We start from the raw sequence: 21832 nt of genomic DNA on the forward strand, positions 1-21832 counted from the left end.
GTTAAAACAGTTTAAAGCTTGGAAACTTACTGTAGTGTTGTGAAGGAAATGAATTAATATGTTAGTATTGTGTTTACTTTACTTTTGTTAGCACACATTTTATGTTATTTTTTTATAACATGCTTCAGATTCACTGATTCATTCCTTTCTTGCGTCTTTTGCTGTCTAAGAAGTAATGAGTTTTATTGGGCAAATTTTTTTCAAAATCTGTGCAGACATTTGAAAAGCCACTTGTAGCCAGATTTGAAGAAGGAAATCCCTCACACAGTTTGTGTGCAGCAGTATATATATATATGTATATATATATAAATTAAATCCCATCTGCATTTTGTGGGGACTGTTGGAATTGAGGGCTCTTAAGAATCCCATGACTGGGTCCTTACCATGAAATGTTGCCCTCAAAACATTTAGAACAGGTGTAGTTTCAGGTAGCTGGAACATCTCTTCCTTGTTCTGCAACATATCATATGCTGGGTGGTTAAGAGTGGAAAAGAACTACCATTTACTCACACATCCAAAATTACACACTCAGTGTGTAAAGAAGAGATAAGATAGTAAAAAGTTGTTCAGGATTTTTTTTTTCTTTCAATTTGTTCTTTTAATAGTGGTAGAAGTGAGACGTGCAGGAATTTTAACTGAGCTGAAAGCAAGAGGTTTTATCAAGAAAGAAGTCATAAAACCATTTGATCTTCAATAGCAGAAGCTGACTTGGAGGTCCTGTGGATCAAAAGAAAAAAGATAGTAAAATGGATCTCCATTTTTCCCAAGTTTCAGTTCAGGGCTTAGTTTACAAAGATCAGTTTTGTAATCCCAAGAAAGCAGCAAAGTGAGAAATCTGTGAAGTTAAAAATATATCGCAAAATAGCCACAAATGCAACTTCTTAAATTAATCTTCAGTGCTGTCGTAGTCAAATACAAGACATTCTGATAACTGCTAAAATAATTTGAACATTTATTTACAGTTATATAATACATTTTCTGGAGACAAGGAAACGGGATGACAGACTCTTTGGGAAGGGCTTAAACCAAATCCTTAGACACTGTGGGGTGAATAGGAGAGCTGGGAACAGATTAGCCTGGGATTCTCTATATCTTGTACTCCCAGAAGCTGGCACTCACACTGCTGCTTTGACATTGTTTTCCATCTTTTGCCTTCTGCAAAAGTTTTTTGCCATTTGTTTCAAGTTTCAACTGGTCGAAGAAGAGAGAGTTTGAAACTAGCTCCCAGTGTGTTACTCTGCTACTAACATAAACACAGTATTTAATTTTAATGGTTGCCTGATTTTAGAGAATTTTAGGGGAAAGAGCTGGCCAGCCTGTGGATGTTCATGGCATAAAGTTATTGCACTGTATCACAATGATGCTTCTTTAGTAACATAGTGTAAAATTCCAACGCCCTGTAGAATAATAAAACGGGTAAGTTGGTCTGCATGGAGAGTAAAAATAATCATATCTGATGCTTAGGAATGCTTCTCCTTTTATAAATACATTATGCTTGCCAGCTAATATAAATAAAGAATTTGGCTTGTATCTCTTTCCCAGATGTCCATAGCAGCAGACATCACAGGCTTTCTGTATAAATGCTGGAGGAATCAGACCAGTTAAAATCTGAAGACTTTACAAGAGAGCAGCACTCAATGTCAGGGCCAGAGTTTTGAAAAAGTATGGATCCTTGGTCAGCACTACAGTAAATGACTTTTTTCCCAAAGGATTTGGCACAGGGCTGCTTGAATTCTTTAGAAAATCTGACTATAATAACACCTGCTACATAAGGAACACTTTTGAAAGTCTAGCTGTATTCATGTATCAAAACAGGTCAAACTGCCTTGAAATCAGGTCTACAGATATGAAAAATTCAACAGTCTTTGGGAAAGAAGGTGCTTATTTAAATTTTTAAATATTAGTTTTTTGGAACAACAATAGGATGAATTCTTATTCAGTGTCATAATAAATCCCAGTGTAAAGAGTGCAAGGGTAAGGTTGATTTGCTGCTGGATGTGAAGTGTCTGAGAAGAGGAATGACTGTGAAGCTGAATGATTCCTAATGTGAAGGATGTAGAGCTGTCACAGACAGTGCATATCTGTGAGCTAGAACTAATAAAGAAGATGTGCATAATTTATTTGAGGGAAGATTAGTATCATCCTCTTACAGTTTCAAAAATGTCTAAGGTCTTCAACACTAATAAAATCAAGCACTAATTATATATGTATTGTTTGTCACCTTCAGATGTAAGTTGCATCACAGAATTATGTGACATTCTCATTTTGATTGGACTTTCTCTTCTACCTCTGGGGTCCATGGTCTGGTAAATTCTGAAAACTGATCAATTACATCACCACCTCATGCAGATATGAGCATTCCGGTAATACTTTCCAGGGCAGCAATAGAAATGCAGTGAATTAGTCCATTTGAGCATGTTACTCTGTATGTCATTGTTATTCATTTGAAATATGTTTTCTGACTTCAGTTAGTCTCGCATCAAAGTATCTTCTGCCCTTTCCACGATGAAATTGCTATCTTCCTCTGTACAAGGAAACTTTCAGTAAATGTTTTTCATTGGCACCATTTTGCTAATGCCTATGTCTGAAATGACTATTCAGAGTTCCACCAGTGTTCAGAAAGGTAAGATTAGCCAAAACGTTCTATATCAGGTACTGGGGTTCACAGTGATGCTTCAGAGAGGAAGGGATGCTTTGGAGTTAGGGTACTAGAGTGATCCTTGGGAAATCTTTCTGCTTGAGGCTGTCACAGACTGTCTTTGATGGCTTGCCAGTCCTTCACAGGCCAGATTTTAATTTTTAAAAATTTGGATTAGAGTGATTTTAATCTTTTACCCTTTCCAGCCATGCCACTTCAGAGAGTGATAGGACTCCTAGAGGGTGCTCATCACAGCTGTACCCCAATTTTAGTCAGTGCTTCCAGATTTTAATTGAGTGATAGTACGTAGGTGATTTTGGTAGTGTCTTCTGGTGTGCCTTGCAGAAAAAACCCCCTCTTTTTCTCTCGGTGACACTGGACTGGACAGGACACAGCGCTGTGTACTGTCTGCAGCTCATTAGAAGGGAACACATCCAACAATTATACTCACCTTAAATTTATGGCAGGAATTCTGAGTGTCAGTCACCCAAAAGACATCCTGAGGAACAGAATAGTATCTTGTTTTCTTAAACCACAAAAATTCAGTGCATGAGTTCTCTTCAGTACCCCTCATACTTACTGATTATCCGAGAGTGTACTTGGAAGTTTATAACTCCTCAGATCATGCTTATAATGAGACTCAAATGTTTGCATGTTTCTCTTTATGCTGTTTTAATGTGTGTTTATGCTCTTTTTATGCTCTTTTATAAACTGAAAATAAAATTAAATAAAAAAGGTGACTATCATTTCTTCCTGTCCTCAAAACAGGACTGATAGAACTTTTTCACAACTTTTCCATCACAAGGAGATGAAACTCTAAAATGCTTATAAAAAGTTTTTCATATTAAAAATTCATTAAAGGATATTAAAGATACCTGTAATCTAAGCAAACAGCCATGAATAGGTCTTTGCAGAGTTTATTATTTCATTACTGAGTGTACAGTTAGATGCCATATTTATTGGGGAATGTGTGATAGTGGTCTAAGATCACATAACAAAGGACTTCCTAAATCACAGGGACACAGGACATTATGTTAGATGTGTAATCTTGAATAAAATTTCTTATTTGTTTTATGTGCAAATAAATGATCTATCTAAAAAAAACCAAAAAACAACAAAAAACAAACAACAACAACAAAAAACAAACCCAAAACAAACAAACAAAAAAAACCCCCAAACAAACAAAAAAAACCCCACAGACCAAACAAATCCCCAAACCTGTTCTTCATTATTAATTCCAACTGAAATGAAATACTTTTGGGTAAGGCTAGGCAAGATTTGATGTCCTTTTATTTTTTACATTTAGTGAAGATGCTTACACACGGCAACCAAATTAGTTATTTCATATAGCGTGACCATCCAAACCACAGCAAAAGATCAACATTACTTTTTCAGACTTTTCAAAGCCACTGAGCTGAGAACAAGCACACCAGAATTCATCTTTGAAAGTAACTGCTTCAGAAGGGCATAAGCCACTGAAAATTAAAGGCTTAGGGGGAAAGCTTCAGCACAACCAGATACCTAACTCAAACCTAGATGATCATACTCTGTGTGATGACCCATAAAACTCTGCAGGTGAGGGGAGTATAGTGTGGAATACACCAGGGTCATGCCAGTTCTTCCACTGAACCCTGGGCAGCTACACCCAGGAGTAAAGACTATGGTTGAGGAAAGTCCTTCGGGATATTGGCCTCTAATGAAAAAGGAATCCACACAACGTCGATGAAGGGAGCCATTTGTTCAAAAGCGAGAGGACAGCTATGTGGTCATCAGCAAAAGAGAAAAAAAACTTTTCTTCTCCTGGGTTGAATCCCTGTAGGTGGATAGCTAAAATGCATTGGCTTTCTTTTCTTAAAAAGATACATCTCACTCAAGCTTCGCCAAAGTTACCCTGGATAATTTTTTAGAGCTAGGAAATATAAACCGTATTCAGGTGCTAACATCTGAACATGGTTTTCGGAGTGTATGCCCAAGTAATGATAGGGTGTCTTTCCCCTTATATATGGTAACCCTACAGGTCATAAACTCTTTTTATATAACAGTGCAGATAGGAGTGGTGTCAAGAACACTTTTTCTGAAAAGTGGTTCAGACTTTACCCATGTCCTCAGAGATAGTCAGCCCAGTGTTATTTGCACAGAAAGATCTCTGAAGCTGTAAGAATCCCAATACAGAGTATTCTTCACACCACTCTCAATTTTAAAAGTAGTTCAAAATTACTGGCATCTATGAAAATGATGGTATATATCAATACTTGTGTACATTTGAAACTTGTGCAATAGTCTTTCTAAAATGATGGGAAATTAATATCCTGTGAATCTTGATCATGCTTCTTTCAAATACAGAAATCATTCTGATCTTTCTGCTGTGCCAGCAATATTGATACACATATGAAGTTTTAAGTCAAGACTGGCTTTGCGTTGCTGCACTCAAAAATCTTCTGATAAAAAATTCTGAGGCAAAAAATGATACAGTATTTCACTCAAGTTTAATTGCTTTTATGCATGAAAAATTTCAACTAGAATATCATTTTGGAAAAAAGAAGCCAAAAAGCCAAACTGTGAGCAAAAACTGTCAAACTGTAGATGATGGAAAGTATGGTTCTAGGACCAAAATTTTTGTGCTTTAATTTGAGATTACAGAAGCCAGGGTCTGTTCCTTGGAATTGAAATGTTATGTCTCTTTCATATTGTGCTTTCTAGACAATTACAGGAGAAGGTAACATTTCCAAAAATAAGCAAGCATTTTATGAAGATGACTGTTTACAGAGATGCTGGCATTGCAGCTGATACTCCAGCCAGGCATGGAGATTGGTGTCCTGCTGGCATTTTTAGTTCCCGTTCCCATTTCATTATGTTCTTGTTCTCATGTGAACCTTGCACAGGTTGCTAATGTTCCCATCTTTATTGATCACTCACAATGGCAGAGTTGAACTCTGCAGCCAAGAACTGTTTCTCTGTCCATGTGTGTGCCCAAGGGCTCACTCAGCAGGGTGAGATGAGGGCCTTCCAGCCATTTACCCCTGCAGAGCCATAGGGTCATGGGATGGAAGAGGAAACCTGCAGAACAGAAGCAATTCTTCCAGGGACTTCTGGACAAAGAACAAGACAGCACCTAAAATGGGTTTAAAGGGGGAAATAAAAAAGCAAGCTGTTTAGACCATGCCAAGTGAAAGGCATGGTTTGCATGAGGTAGCCCTGGTAGAGGTTTGGGACAAAGGGTTGGACTCTACAGGTTGCAGAAGACAGTGTGCCAGTGGAGCAAGGAATGCTTTCAGAAGATTAGGGAGCATTAAATAGTACCTCTGTGGACATCATTGCTGTTTCATGTGCTATTTTCTCCCCTATGCATTCGTTCTTTGTGCTATTATTCCAAGTCTCATTGTCTCTTGTACCAAAGACAGGTTGTCCTTCCCTGTCGGTCTCTTAGCTCACATCCTGCTCTTGTTACTGGTTCTTTGAATGCACAGGCCATGTCCCACACTAAATCAGTGCATGGATACAGGTTTAAAAACCTCAGTTATTTCAGTCAGTAGAGACAAAGAATTTCCACTGGTTTTATTGATAGTGCTGGTGAATAGAGAGGTTTGCTGATTGCAGAAGGTATTGAAATGATCCCATTTCTTATGGAGGAAGTGAATTGGGGAAGAATTTCCTGCTCCTTGAGAAGATGTCAGACTTTCTTTGTAAGTAAAATACTTGTGGGACTCATACAAATGTATATAAGTGATGGGGGAGTAATGAAGATGGAGCTAGGCTTTTCTCAGTGGTGCGCTATGACACGGCTGGAGGCAATGGACACAAAGGGAAAGCAGGAAATTCCATTTAACATGAACAAGTAGTTTTTTACTGTGAGGGTGACTGAGAATTTAGGCTCAGAGGTTGTGGAGTCTGTCCTTGGAGATATTCAAACCTCTTTATGCAAAGTCTTGGGCAACCTCGTGAAGCTGAGCCTGCTCTGAGCAGGGGTTTGGACTAGGTTATCTACAAATGTGCCTTCCAGCCTCACTCCTGTTTTTGCAGAGTGTCACAAGGCTCTCTTGTTTCAGCTCTCAGGTTTAGCTTCCTTTGAGCTCTCCTCCACCCTATCATGGACTGACAACACAAGCGGGACTGACTGCTCCACATTCTACAGGGAAATGAATGTTTTCTGGCGTTGTGATCAGTATAAAGTGATGGTGGGAGATTATTACACTTTGTGTTGTGTAGCTAGCTCTGTGAAGCCTGTGCCAGAACCTCAGGGATAACCAACACACATGCTGATTTTTGTGATACTTTCTGGGGCAGGACAGATTGTTTGTGTCCATGAATAATGAGCTTCAAAACAATCACTCAGGACTTGGAAGGACTGTGAGAACCCAGATGGTGTTGCGTCCTCCCCTTGCCCATTCGTTTCCTGTCACATGGTCAGCTTTGTCCTCTTTACACGTTAATCTTTTCACATATGTGTAGGTAATGCATGTGTGATTGTCTGATTGTAATTCTTTTCATCTGACCCCTTTCAGGAAGCTCCTCTTTAATTATTTGCGTTAATAATTATTATTTAATTATTTAATTATTTAATTACCTTGGGTTTCAGCAAGAAAGAAGCATGTAGTAGATAAAGTGAACCGATTAAGGCACATCAAGGAGAATGCTTTTCAACTATCATGGACAATTTTGCCATGAATTCCATTGGGATAATAAGATTTGGATAGCAAACACCTGAAAAATAAGTGATATTAATTGATGGGAAAATAAATTTTGAAGTTACTCATTTGGCATTTTTACAATTTCACTGGCCTTTTTGCTTTTTGGAGTGCTGGGGCTTGTGAAGCTCCTCCAGTATTTGTGGTTCCTAGCACCTCAGATGCATAACCCACGAGACAAAAGAGGTTGCAGGAGATGCCAGGGTATGCCACTGATGTGCTGGTTCCTAAGCAGCCCGTCCCGTTGGTTACTAGAGTCTGTTACACAGACAGGGTGACACACTGTTGCTTGATTTCAGCTACCTTCAGCTACCTATTTAACTTAAGTTGAATATCTTAGACAATTTTTTTCAAAGTTATTTGAAAACTGCTGAAGCAGCTGATGAGAGGACAGGGAGCGTGCTGCAGCAGGGAGGGCTAGCTGCAGCCTGCCAGTCACTGGGCACATCCACAGGGACAAGGCAAGCTGGAGCCCAGACAGGAAATCTCAAGCCAGGAAAAACACTGAGCTTTGAATTCAAGAGGCTTGTGGGCTGCAGAAGGGAGAAGTGAGTCTCTGTGCTCTCCCTTCTCCTAGAACAGGAACCTGGCTACCGATTTCCTCTGCCAGGCCAAGGTGCTGCAGAGATATCGGGGACTAAGACAGCCACACCCCAGCGCTGGGGCTTCAATGGGCAAAGCACCTGTCTGGTTTTAGAGGTGGGAGCGTTAGATTTTGACTTAGACTTCCAAAAATACACTGAAAGTTGTGCAAGTGGAGTGTCTTGGTGGGAGTTTTTAGAGGCACCTCTGGAAGTGAAAAATTAGGTTCCATTAGGTGAAATATTTCTCCAAGTTATCCAGGTGCAGGTACAGGGTGTGCACTTGTGTGAATCAAACTGGCCTCTGAGCAGTAATTATTAAGAACATAACCCTGTAAGAGTTGCCTAGAGACTGCCTGATGTGCCTCTTTTGACTATGGCAAGACAGATACAAACTAGACTTTTAGTCAGAGATATGATGTCCTCTGCTTTTTGTAACCTTCAGCACCAGGAATTCTCCAAAAATGAGTCCAGGGCAAAACCATCCAAAGGTAGAAATTTTTATGTATAGCTCTCCGAAAAGTGTTTTTTTAAAAAGTAGCTATTTCTTTTCTTTTTCACTCCTGGAAGTCACTGTTGCCTTGTACAGAGTTCCTCTCCTCTCCTTTTCTTTGCTGCAGCTTGAGCTTTCCTGGGAGCAGAGCCCTGCTCCAGGAAGAGTGTAAGAAGAGAACTTCCCCTTGCTGCCTTTCTGCTCAGTGATCTGCAGGGCCAAGGTACAGCAGGAAAAGCCACAACAAAGTCACCAGTGACATTGTGCCTGTTCGTTCTTAATGGGATTCGCTGTGTTGCACTGTAGCTTAAGTTCTGAGCTTGTCTCCTTCATTCCCCTTCCCTGGGCTATAAAAATCCCAGTGGCTGTCACCTCAGATGTCCCAGGGGGATATAACAGATGCTATTAAGCATCAGCAGAACATCACATGAGTCCAAGCTTGTTATTTATTAAAATGTTGAGAGATTTTTTTCATTGTGGTTGCTTTTAGAGTATTTTTAAAGGACTAATGAAGGTCAGGTTAGTCTCTCCAAAGATTTGTGCACTGTAGTTTGAACTAAAAACCCATGGTGCCTTTCTGGGGTCATGTTACCTGCCATTTCTGCTGCAGGATCTGATGCAGGGGTAGGTGATTAATTCAGAAAAACAACTACCAAGATTTTTGGTGTGTGGATGTTGCTGCTCCGGATGCAGAACCAGGACAGGCTGGCTGAGATTTTCCAGTTTCAAGTCCTTGTCCTTTGTAGTTGTTGTGGCTGCAAAATTCTTGCTCTCTTACGTACTGCTGCTGGGCAGTGGGAGCTGGATAATACTTCAAAGAAATTTAAAGATGGCATATTTTTTTCATTTAGAATTTCCTGACCTTTTCAATTTGTCATGTTGTCTTCCTTCCACTGTGGTGTTCACATAACTTTCAGTCTGTAAATAAGGGAAGCAAAAGACCTTGTCACAGTTTATTGTTTAATAAATAAGAATTTCACCAATATTTCAGTGAGAGAGTGAATGGTCTTGTCTACACTTTCACCTCTTGAAGTGGACAAGCTTTTTCCCCTCAAAAACAGCTATTACAATGATAAAATGCTTTTTTTATAAAATTCTTGGGCTTTTTGTGAATTGGTGAACACAATGTTTCAAACAAAAGAAATTCAGAGGTGAACACTTCTGGAAAGTGTTTTTTTCTGAAAACTTCAATTTAGAATTAGTTTGAATTGTTTTTCTTGAGCTTTCCCCCCCTATTTTCTTATATTGTGACATGTTAGTAGTGACAGCTGGCATTTCATCAGCAAGTTTCATTTGTTTCATGGGGCACAAATGGGAGACATATTAACCTGGAAAATAAGAAGCCCTTCAGTCAGTACCTCCTAGCTTTTATCCACAGAGATTTAGAAGTAAAATGGTGAAATGCTTACCTTCTTTCATTGGTTTGTACTCTCTCATTAAGAGTAGTACAGCAAATATAGTATAAAGATTTTTATTTTCCGAACTACAAACTCATAAAGATGAAATTAACCATCTGTTTTCCCTTAAATGTATTACTGTATTATTGCATGTGGATAGTAACAGTGAATTATTTGCATTTTGTTTCAGGCTCAGAAAGTATGTGTGGCTACCTGCATGTCTTGGTACAGCAACAACATCTAAAAAGAAAAGATTAAATTCAAAATATAATTAAAATTCTAAAAGAAAAATTACTAACACAAATCCTTTCAGATACTCCATTCATCAGTATTTAAGAGTAAAACTGTTTTAAATCACTATTGTTTTAATCTAATTCAAATTTTGAATCTGTTTTGAAATTTGCTCTAAAATAGTAGTAATAATATATACTAGTAGGGATGACTTTATCCAATTCATGCAGAGTGCTTCAAATGTGAAGCCTATGAACATTGGAAATGTACTTGGTTTGAAGCTGAGGTTTTTTCTCATAACTTTTCATCACTGTAGTAAGATTTTGGTGTCAGTCAATGGCAGGAAGGCAGGAAGGCAGGAAGGAGGGAAAGGAAGGAAGGAAGGAAGGAAGGAAGGAAGGAAGGAAGGAAGGAAGGAAGGAAGGAAGGAAGGAAGGAAGGAAGGAAGGAAGGAAGGAAGGAAGGAAGGAAGGAAGGAAGGAAGGAAGGAAGGAAGGCAGGAAGGAGGGAAAGGCAGGAAGGCAGGAAGGCAGGAAGGCAGGAAGGCAGGAAGGCAAGGAAGGCAAGGAAGGAAGGAAGGCAGGAAGGCAGGACGGCAGGAAGGCAGGACGGCAGGAAGGCAGGAAGGCAGGAAGGCAGGAAGGCAGGAAGGCAGGAAGGAAGGCAGGAAGGAAGGAAGGCAGGAAGGAAGGCAGGAAGGAAGGCAGGAAGGAAGGCAGGAAGGAAGGCAGGAAGGAAGGAAGGAAGGAAGGAAGGAAGGAAGGAAAGGAAGGAAGGAAGGAAGGAAGGAAGGAAGGAAGGAAGGAAGGAAGGAAGGAAGGAAGGAAGGAAGGAAGGAAGGAAGGAAGGAAGGAAGGAAGGAAGGAAGGAAGGAAGGAAGGAAGGAAGGAAGGAAGGAAGGAAGGAAGGAAGGAAGGAAGGAAGGAAGGAAAGAAGGAAGGAAGGAAAGGAAGGAAGGAAGGAAGGAAGGAAGGAAGGAAGGAAGGAAGGAAGGAAGGAAGGAAGGAAGGAAGGAAGGAAGGAAGGAAGGAAGGAAGGAAGGAAGGAAGGAAGGAAGGAAGGAAGGAAGGAAGGAAGGAAGGAAGGAAGGAAGGAAGGAAGGAAGGAAGGAAGGAAGGAAGGAAGGAAGGAAGGAAGGAAGGAAGGAAGGAAGGAAGGAAGGAAGGAAGGAAGGAAGGAAGGAAGGAAGGAAGGAAGGAAGGAAGGAAGGAAGGAAGGAAGGAAGGAAGGAAGGAAGGAAGGAAGGAAGGAAGGAAGGAAGGAAGGAAGGAAGGAAGGAAGGAAGGAAGGAAGGAAGGAAGGAAGGAAGGAAGGAAGGAAGGAAGGAAGGAAGGAAGGAAGGAAGGAAGGAAAGGAAGGGAGGGAAGGGAAGGGAAGGGAAGAGCTGTGTCTGCATAAGCAGTTTTTTTGCAGTAGCTGAAGGAAAGGATCTAGCTGAAGTGGCTGCTCCTGAGCCCTGCACAAGGCCAGCATGGTGAGCTCAGGAGCAGAGGCTGGATTCATTGGAAGTGTTTCTGCTGTGTACTCAAGGTAACTGCACAAAATCACAAGGGCAGACATGGAAGTGACATTTCTGTGGTTGGATTCAGTGATGATAATGACCATCCAGAGGCACTGATACATAGAATCATAGAATGGTAGAATATTAAGGGGTTGAAGGGACTTTAAAGATCATCTAATCCCAGTCTCTCCTTGCCATACGAACACCTCCCACTAGGCTGGGTTGCTCAAGGCCTTATCTAACCTGGCCATGAACATTGCCATGGTTGGCAATGTTCCACAGCCTCTGGGCAACCTGTTACAGTGCCTCACCATCCTCACAGCAAAGAATTTAATCTTATTGTTGCAGTAAGGGATAACACCATTGATTTGCCCAGGCTGGGGACCATTCCTAGGAGGCACACATTTAGCCTGTGGCCACCCTGATGGTAGCCCATGGGTGTTTGATATATGGCAGAGGCTGTTTTCTGTAGCACTGAGAGCCACACTGGAAGTGATACCAGTATCGATGGCATAAGCATTTTCACCATTTTTAATATGAGTTGCTTTTGTGAAGCAAAAATTTAAATAATGGTCGTTATTTTGAAATGGCAAAATTTACTCCATCTCAGAGAGAGTGCTTGTCTGTTCTTCAGCTTACTTGGAGAACTTGTTTGGAAACTTCTTTACTGGTTTGGGAGTTTTTGCATATTTGGGGGTTTTTGCACATTTTACAAGTACAGAGCCAAAGACATGTATAAACGGGAAGGAAAGTAGCTGTAACCAGAAAAGTAAACACAACATTGTCAACTCAACATTGTTTATCTATGGCTAAATCCTCATTAAGTTTTTGTGTTTGATATACTTTCACAATGTATAGTCATAATATGTGTGAGAGTGCTCCCCCTTGACTAATGGCTTCTTTGCATGGCACTGGGGTCATTGCTTCCATTATCATAAAAACATTTTGGACAATATCGAGCTTTCTGTGCCTGATGGGCCACAAAGGAGATCGACTGTGTTTGTACAAAACGTGTTTAATTTTATTATTTATATAAATTGGCTACTTGTTCTTTATGATCAGAGAAAATCCCCATGCTTTCTTAGGTATTCACTGGACCCAACTGCAGAGGACACTGGCACGGGGATCATCACTCAGGCAGATCTTCAGAGCCTGAACAAGTAGTGGACATGTCTCACCCCCCTTGTCTGCAGATTCCCAATCCACAGGGTGCAGAGGAGGCTCTGTTGTGGTTTTGCACCATGTGTGGTCCTACCAGATTAACCAAATTTCCTGCTGAGTTTTGAGAAGAGGTATTTCTGACCCCAGTTGTAGGAGAAACTACAAATACCCAACGAGTTTTGCTCTTGAATACCCTTCGTTATTTTTAATAGTCTGAACATGACATTTGGCATAAAGATATAAATGTTTAGACCAGCTTCAATATCTGTTTTTAGTGTGTCTAATACATGATGCTCTGTAAAATCATGCAAAATATATTAAGCTCACATTTATCTCATAATGGCTTGTCAGAAGAGCAGTGACATGTGCTGCAGCAGTTGTGATCAGCTGACAAACTGCTTTGATATGGTTGTTCAAAAGCCATGACATCTCCTGCAGCTCAGTGCCATAAACACTGCTTGTGTCAGATCCTGCCGTCACTTTGCCATGGCTGTGAAAGGAAAGTTCAGACCAGAAATGGACATTTTTTACTTTCTGCCAAGTTGTGTGAAATTCTGACAACCAGAAGTGACTCTGAATCCCCAGGTACACATCACTGAGCTGCCAGGCCGGGAGCGATGACAGCAGAGGACTGTGGGACTGCCATGTGCAGCATGAGATACTCCTCTCTGCCTTGCCCTCTAGCCTCCCCAGGAAATAACTCTGTGCATGGGTCACAGCTGCCACTGGCTTTCGTTTTTCTCTAGGCTCCTGGTCTGGGCATGAGGCAGCAGGTCCCCAGCAGCCTGAATGCCACATGCCTGCCTGTCTCACGGCTTTGTCAGAGAGGGCAGGATGCTGTGGCGTGGTGGGCGCTGGCCATCACCTGAGGCTGCTTGCAAAGACAGTGCTAGGGCTGATGGTGCATACACACAGTTCTCCAGCACGTATCCAGCCATATCCCTGTTGTGTAAGGGGAATTCCCTAACTTCTAAACAGAACTGAACAGGGAAGATAAAAATATAGGCCTCTCTGACTCTTTGCTCTTGTTTTCCCTGGCTTAGTCCAGGGCTTTGTATTTATTCCACAGTGACAATTTATAGGCCAATGTAACTGAGGTTACTCTTTGGCTCTCTGTGTCTCTTTCATCACCTGCAACCTGGAGATAGTGGTGTTTTCTAGGGCTGAGTGAATAATTCATTATGTGGCTCCTTATTAAACAGATGTTGTCTCTCTGTTTGCAGATAGTCTGCAAATGGATTGCATTTTGTTCAAATTTATTTGTTGTTCCAAATTATTCACCAAATACTTTCAGTAAATAATGTTACTGGCCTATAGTTCATTCTGAATATGAATTTGAAGCCTGCCTTACATGACTATTTGTCATTGCTGGTTAAAATTTGTTATTTTGGCAACTATGCCTTCCAACAAACTTGTCTCATAGAGCTTTCCCACAAAGTAACACAAGGATGCTATAAATATGTTGAATGTTTAGGGGGTATTCTTTCTTCCTTATTACTAATGCAGCTGAAATGCTAATCTGCCTCATTGGCTGTTGTGAAGATTGGAAAGCTATTTTCTGAATGTGGAATGCTTCTTAAGTGGACACTGATACCCCAGCCCTGGCTGCTCGTCCCTGTCACTCCTTTAGGTAGCAGGTGGTGTATGGTTCCAGCTACTGCTGAGTGCAGGGCAGAAGGTAAGCACAGGAGGTGGCATGTACTGTGTTCAGAGCCTCTGGACCAAGCAGGAATCCATGGGACTAAGTCCCTGCTAATGAAGAAAATGGGTGAGGGCCCAGGGAACATGGCATCGTTTGGGTCTATTCTACACAGCCTTTCCTTCCCCAGAGATGTCCAGATTGACTTACAGATGTGGTGTGTGGTGGAGACCTTCCCAGTAGTCTGAATTTGTGCCGCAGACTGTACAAGCAGTATGAATGTGTGAATGTCCCTGTCTTTGGGTCCTGGGCAGTACCCAGCATTTCAGGAATACATTTAAAAGCCTACGAGTTGCTCGATGGAATTGCTTGAAGCACTGGGTGTTCCTAAGCTAAGCAACTGCTTGCCCAGTGAGAAGAGGAGATGTCCTCCTTTGCTGCCCCTCTCCTGGTATTCCACTGCTACCTTGGAAGTCAGAAATGGAGAGGGAAAAGGGGCACCCAAGACAAATCTGAGTAGTGGTCTGTGTTTGACTGGAATGAGGGCAGCACAGGCCTATTCTTCAAAGACATACCTGCCAGGCTGCTACAGGAGAGGGGTTTTGTCCTCTGGCTCCTTATACAGTCCCATTTTGTTTTTAGCAGATAGGCTGGGGCCTCCTGTGGATATTCTGCTGGACTCCCTGAACTGCACAGCGTTCCGCGTGCAATGGAAGATGCCGAAGCAGCACGCGAGCACCATCACGGGGTACACGGTAAGTGCTGCTGCCTGCCTCAGGCTGCACACACGGGCACCAGGGGACAGCCCCTCCTCCTAACACACAGTGCCACTGCCCACAAAGAGGCCAGGGAACTGAGTGTGAGTGGATTGAGCTGTAACCTTAAAAAACAAGCAGTTCATGTTTTAGAAACAAGCTATGATGGGAATTTGGGTTGGATGCCAAGGGCCTGCAGTGGATATAGATTGCTCTTCTGTTGTGGTTTTCTGCAAGGCTCTCAGTGCTCTCTGCAGCTGATAAAACAGTGAAGTAGAGCAGAGCAGGTACATTTTACACTGAGCAAATGAGGGTCATGCAGATCCTTTGACTTGTACTTTATCCTGAGGATTACTTTAGCAGGAATATGTTTTCAAACTAAGCTTCTAAAACTTCCCAGACTGGCAGCAGGTACAAGGGAAGGAGTGTTTCATGGAGTCTCTTCCTGGATAGGTACCGTACTGCATAGAATCGCTGGGAACCCACCTACAGCAATAAATATCAAGAGGGCTTTGGTTTTATTCCCCCCTACATCAGAAGTCAGTTTCTGCTGAAGAAGCTGAGTGATTTTTCTGTTGTACTCAGCGATTTTATAGGGAAGTCTCTGACCACCATCAAGTGTCTGCCATGTTATCTTCTGCCTACAGGGCAAGGCTAAGCTGGTTATTGTATTTTAGTGTACAAGACGAAAAACAATGAGGACTAACATGCCATTCATTCATTCATTGTTGTTAGGTATTGCTTTAACAGGTATTCCATGGCAAGGAAATTCTGTCCCAAAATGAAAGTTAGTCAGTGGGAAATTAGCACCAAAGATGTGAGATGTTGACTAGAATGTGTTGCTTTCCCCTTCAACAACAACAACAACAAAATGAATAACAGTTTTTCTCATTAGCATTTTCTATGGACAGATTTGAAATCTGCAGGAATACAATACCCCAATTTCAGTTCTATATAAAAAAGTGGGAAGCAGAATACTCCTGAGTTAATTAATAACTTATGATTAATGTACACTAAAAGAATGAGAAAAATCCCTGCACTAGGTATTTCTGGTACACATGCTCCTTTATACCGCAGTCTTGTAAATTACACCAGTGCAGCCCAGTTGCAGAGTTCATTTTATGAAAGTTATGAAAGTGCTATGGGCTAGACTGTAGCAGGCTAAAACTACAAGAGGCACTTGCTGTGTCCAGGACCTGCCTCAAGGGGGTTCTGTGTGTAGCTGGGTCCACCCTTCTCTGCAAAAACAGATGTGCAGGGAATAAGTGGCTTAAGTCATAAACAGTTTTCACTCTTCATGCATGGAGATCAAGCATCTGAGCTCCACTTCTTTTTTTAAGCCTTGAGCTGGTGTGTGGCATGATAATAAAAGCAATGACGAGCAGCATCAATAGTGCTGTACCCAAAACGTCTCCACTGTAGTATGGTGACTTTCTAGCATCTCTGGGTCTCTGTGCACAGGAAAGCAGATTGTCTGTCTCATCAGTCTCCAGTACATGGCAACAGAGAAACATTTTATGATAGAGCAATTTTTATAATGTCATAATCACATAATGCCAACATCTTCTTTACATGAAGTGAGGTGTCCATGTTGTGCAGACTTATCCCACAACTCTTCAGCTGTCCATGTTAACAACAGACAAAGGATGCACAACTAAAATTGCCAGCTCAGGCCTGTGCCACAAACACTACCACTGTGTTTCACATCAGGTAAATGTATACACTGTGTGATGGTGTCCTTTGGTCACACTGCCCTCTTCTAGCAAATGTGTAAGGAATATTAAAAAACTTCAGCTTTTCCTGCATTTGAAAAGGTAGGGGATCATGGGTTAAAATTCTGTCTTAAGTGTGAGAATGATGCACTGGTGCACTCATTCTTAAGTTGTTCTGAACACTGAGTTATTGCTTTAACTGGTTTGCTTTATCTTCTTCCCAAGGTCTTTTACTCAGAAGTTGAAGGTGACAAAGCAGTTAAACAGCTCTCACACGATGTTCCCCTGAGTCTGGATATGATTAGTATGGTGAGTATTTCTTTTCATCAACAATCAGAGCACTGGAGCAGAACATGCAAGTGGAAACTTGCAACTGTCTCCTTGTTGTAGTTCTGTGAAATATTGTGAGGATCCAAGCTCCAAATCTGCTCTAGTTATTGAGCAAAAGGAAATCACAATGTTATGGTGTTTTGCATCATGCACTTTTTCTCCTTCTTGTCTGACCATTTTATCATGTAGAACTATTGGGATTTGCTCTCAGCTTCCTAGTACTGACCTTTGACATCTACAGAAATAGAACTCTTAAATACATGCATTTTCACACATGGAAGGGGTGAAATTGCACAAGTCTGTGCACGGTTGGAGAGAGCAGCACTTCGCTGTAAGAGTATTGCAGTGTCTGACAGAGCTGTGAGGTTTAATATTCAGGGTGGTTTTGCTTCTGTGTGAGACTGCGCCTCCTGAAATACAGCCACTTGAGTTGCAGTTCTGCAAGTTCGTAGTCTAGAAGACTCCCCCAGCTGCTGGTGTTTATTTTGTTCTTGAAAGGACTACTTTTTCTCATTGGTCTCCATTTTTTAAAAAGTTATGTTTTTTCTTTTGTATCTCCATTGCATTTTTGCTTTGGGGATTTTTTTCATTCGTCCCTCCTCTTTCCTCCTTCATTTTTTCTGCCCCACTTCCTCACTAGAAGCATGAATGAGGAGGATGCTCAGATTTTCTGCAGATTTCCATCACTCTGGTTGTCAGTTCTGACTTCTGCAGGATTCTGGGATCACAGTGAATAAAACAATATTGCTGCCATGATATATCATTTCTTTATTCATGCATTATTTTCTCCCTTCTTATCTTTATCTCTGTATTTCTCTCTCGCTTTTTTTGTTTCTTAAAAACTATTCTTGCTAGTAGTGCCAAGAAAGATAAAACAGCACAGTTGTTTTTTTTTTTAAATCTTAATCCTAACTGTAGAGCTTCTTAATACTGGGGGAAGAGTGTCTGTATCCCAGTACTCATGCAGATGATAAACAGCCATACAGACTGCTATATGCTGCAGCATTGGTCTTGTTTGAATTCCCTGAACCATTATTTATGTGGTTTTGCCATCACTTTTTATTATGTTCTTAACAAGTCTTATTTGCTTTTTCCCAGGGTCAACCTGAAGGACAAGCAATTTTTGTAAGTATTGCTTCACATGAAACTTGGTCACAGATGTGATTTAAAATAAAATTGAATGCTTCTGACTTAGTCTCTCCAGAGACTCACACATAAAAGTTGATCTCAAATGTTGATTCTGTATAGCACATATACATGATCTTTTGTGGTCAAAATGTAGCAGATAGTAGCCTCAAAAAGCTCAAAATCAACAGGTGGACAAGGTGGACACGTGTAGGCAAAGTAGTTCCCTTTTTAGCAATGGATAAATCTCTTTCTCAGTCATCTGAGGTATTTATAGATATCTCGATTTGATGGAGTAAATTTGTGCAAAAAATTATGTATATCCAGACAGTGAAGATTTAGAGATCGTGGGGACAGTCAAGTAGTCAGACAGACAGTAGAAGGGAAGAGCAAAGTCTGGCAGTTGGAGAGGAGATGAAGAGGAGAAAACCTTAGGCAGTCCAGAGAGAGCCAAGAAAGAGGAGGAGCACAGGAAGAGGCCAGCTTGCAAAGCCCAGGAGGAAGGAGTGGGAGACTAGCTACTAGTATAAAACAAGTTTGAAAGAAATACCGACTTTCTTAATGGCTTTGCAGCTGGTGAATTAATCAGATTGATTATTTCCAGTTCTGCACTCACTCCAGTCTGCTTCCTGTGAGCAGTAAACAGGTTGGGTGTATTGTGAGCTGGAAACAAGCAAGAGGTGCTCAGGTTTGGATGGGAGAAGGACGGCAATTTCAGTGATTAACTGACATCCCTAGCACCAACAGTCTTATGCAAACTTTTGTTTTCTGTGAGCTATTTTAGGAATAGAGAAATCTCACACAGTTGGTGGAGCTCACAGAGCTTTTGTGGTCTGAAGTAAGGGAAGTTTGGTTGGACTACAGAAGGCTGAGTCCTCAGGATGCACTTGAACCAGGACTATCTGGTTCAGTCCTAGCTGAGCTGAGTCTGGATTATGGCATTGCAGAGCTGAGGTTCCTCACTGGGCATTTTTTCTGCTTGATAAAAATAACACTTCTGAGGGGTACTTGTGGAGAAGTATGAATGGCTGGGATTAATCAGCTTCCAGCTGTCATTAATCCTCCAGGAAGTGGTGTTCTCGATGAAATGCTTTCTGTTGTATTCATACAGAACTCAACAGAAATCTGCAATAGTTTTGTGGTTAAGTCTGCATGGTTACTGTTTCCATCACTGAGCCACCTCTGCTGGTGCTGGGTATGACCCTGCTGCTTTCTTGGATGCTTCTCTGGGCCACGTGGGACTGCTGTAGCAGGAGCTGATTTGCACTGCCTGTTTCTGTGCATGCATATGTTCCTGTGTCTGTGTGTTAGCAAAGTGGATAATGTATTGCTGTGTATTATACTGCTGTAAAGTAGAGAATATGTAAGTGACAGCAGCCAGGAGAAGTGCAGATGCAGTACCATTTACTTTAGTTGATCTAACCGGGCTTAATATTCAGGAACTCTAGCACACCTAGCTAAAAAACAAGAAAAATCAATAAAAATTAGTAGATTTTAAAGGCAGGAGGTTTTAGGTGGGGCACAGAGCCCTGAGAGCAGCACTGCTCCCTGTCAAATCACTAAACATACCAGCACAAAATGGGATGTGACCAGCTGAGACCAGTAGTTCAGGGAAGGAATTGTCGTCAGGGGAGAGAGAGTCATTAAAACCAGCTCAGTTCCTGCAGCTGTGCTCTAATCCAGGGTTTGATGGTTTTTTTGGATTAAAACAAAACAGAAAACAGACATTCTTCTGGAAAACAATTTGTAATACTGGTTTCTGAAGCAGCTTAGTTTGCCTCACAAACAGTTTCAACACACTTGTAGGGAAGGCAAGCTATGTGGCAGGACAGGGAGGGATAGATGGGATTGTCTAAGTGAAATTGGCTCCCCTACCACAAAAAAGGCATCACATTGCCTCACCCCATTCAGCAATGTGAGATTTTAATGAGAATACCAAATGTCATTTTTCAGGATTTTAGCAATAGAGTTGTACAAGACAAGAAAGTGAGGTTGGTGGCTATTGAAGCATCATCAGCAATTGTATGTTGAGTTTGGGGCATCAGACTTTGAAATACAAAGCTAATCGGGGGGGGGGAGGGGGTGGGGCTACAAAAATGATGGGGATAACTCCTCTGCATACTACCTAAATTTATTATCTGTGAGGCCACTCTGTCTCTTCCAAGAGGGACAAAACTTGGGTTTAAGACCTGTCTTCTAAACACAAGCAAGAAAAGAAATGAAGTATGTACTCCCAGGCTGCTGGACAGTGGGGCACAAGGAAATATGTTTCTTTTCCAGGATCTGATTTGAAAGTGTTCCTGGTGTGAGGTGGGTATTCCCTGACATTGCCAGAGGTCAGGGTAGCCTGGTGGTGTCCTGAGTTTTTTTTTTATTCACTGATGTCCTGATCCTTGAAGATTTGATCTTGATTGGCCAGGCACTCAATGAGATTCCCCGTGTTCTAAAGAGGGAATTGTTCTAAACGACAATAAATAAGTTTATTGTCTACTTGAGTCTGGAGATAATAATATGAGGCACATACATGAATATCCAACTCTCTCCAAGGGCCAAGTTCCTGAATAGTGTGAAAATGATAAGACAGATAATGAAGGATTTTTCCTCATAAGAGTGGGTGTAATAAAAAGGAACACTGGCAGGAAAAATGCACATAGTTTAAGGGCAGACACAGTATGTATGGCGTGGAGGATAGAAAGTCAGGAGCAGGGGCATCAGTTCTGTCACCAGGAGGAGGTACAAGGTTTTCAGAACTGGCTTCTCAGATCACATTGTAAGAGACCTCAGTCCCTTCACCTGTGAGACTGAAAGACCCACATTAATCTTTCGGAGTGAGTGTTCTTGCTGCCTCTCTCTGGGCAGTTACTATTCCAGCATTGTTATCATCTCAGATTCATCTCAGACTTGTCCAGATCATTCGAGCAGATCAAGGGTGAATGATGGAAAAACAAGATAGTGGTCAAGTGCTCCATGTTAATAGGAAATCAGTGTTGGAGCTCCAAAACCATGTCCAGAGAAATGACAGATGTCAGGGTGTTGCTGGACAATGTTGTAGTAATAATATAAGTTTCCCAAAGAGTAGACAGTAAATGTATTTTTCCAAAAGACCATCAAAAGGAAATTTAGCAGTTTATAAAATGTTAGAATTGTTTACTATTTCAATGCAACTGGAAGCATAGATTTAAAGTCTGTTCCAACATGAAGAAAAAGGAGAACTTCGCATTTGCAAATGCACTGTGACTAATATGTTTAATATCAGAAAATGAAAGCCAGAAGAACAATAGCTGTAAAACAGGTTTTTTACAAGTGCTTATTTTTCACACCAGAGCATTCTGTGGTATAGAACCTGATATTTCTGTTTCCTTGTATATGCTGTCAAAATTCATAAATCTAGGATTAACACTGACATCCAGATAGGCTGTAGGTAAACAATACTCAATTTCTTTACTCATGTACACATTCTCCATTAAAGATCAGATCTAAATGTCTGAGGCTGATCATGCTATGTGAACCAGCCAGTGAGGAAACGCAATGTTTTGGTGATATTTTCTGGAAGATTTGAACAGGCTCCCCTGAAGAGTATTTGT

General features: G+C 41.2%; 1 protein-coding gene across 2 annotated transcripts in view; it reads left to right on the plus strand.

The window, feature by feature from the left end:
• EGFLAM (EGF like, fibronectin type III and laminin G domains) overlaps positions 1-21832 on the plus strand; it is a 75399-nt gene that overhangs the window by 1878 nt on the left and 51689 nt on the right. Inside the window, exons 2-4 of one of the 2 annotated variants that reach the window (XM_063422482.1) lie at positions 14972-15081; positions 17019-17102; positions 18222-18248. In XM_063422482.1, coding sequence (XP_063278552.1) covers positions 14972-15081; positions 17019-17102; positions 18222-18248 — 221 coding nt within the window. Of the gene's footprint in view, positions 1-14968; positions 15082-17018; positions 17103-18221; positions 18249-21832 lie in introns of both variants that reach the window. The other variant, XM_063422483.1, reaches the window with a different exon arrangement.

Source organism: Prinia subflava, chromosome Z, assembly GCF_021018805.1.
Source record: "Prinia subflava isolate CZ2003 ecotype Zambia chromosome Z, Cam_Psub_1.2, whole genome shotgun sequence".
NCBI classification, from domain to species: Eukaryota; Metazoa; Chordata; class Aves; order Passeriformes; family Cisticolidae; genus Prinia; species Prinia subflava.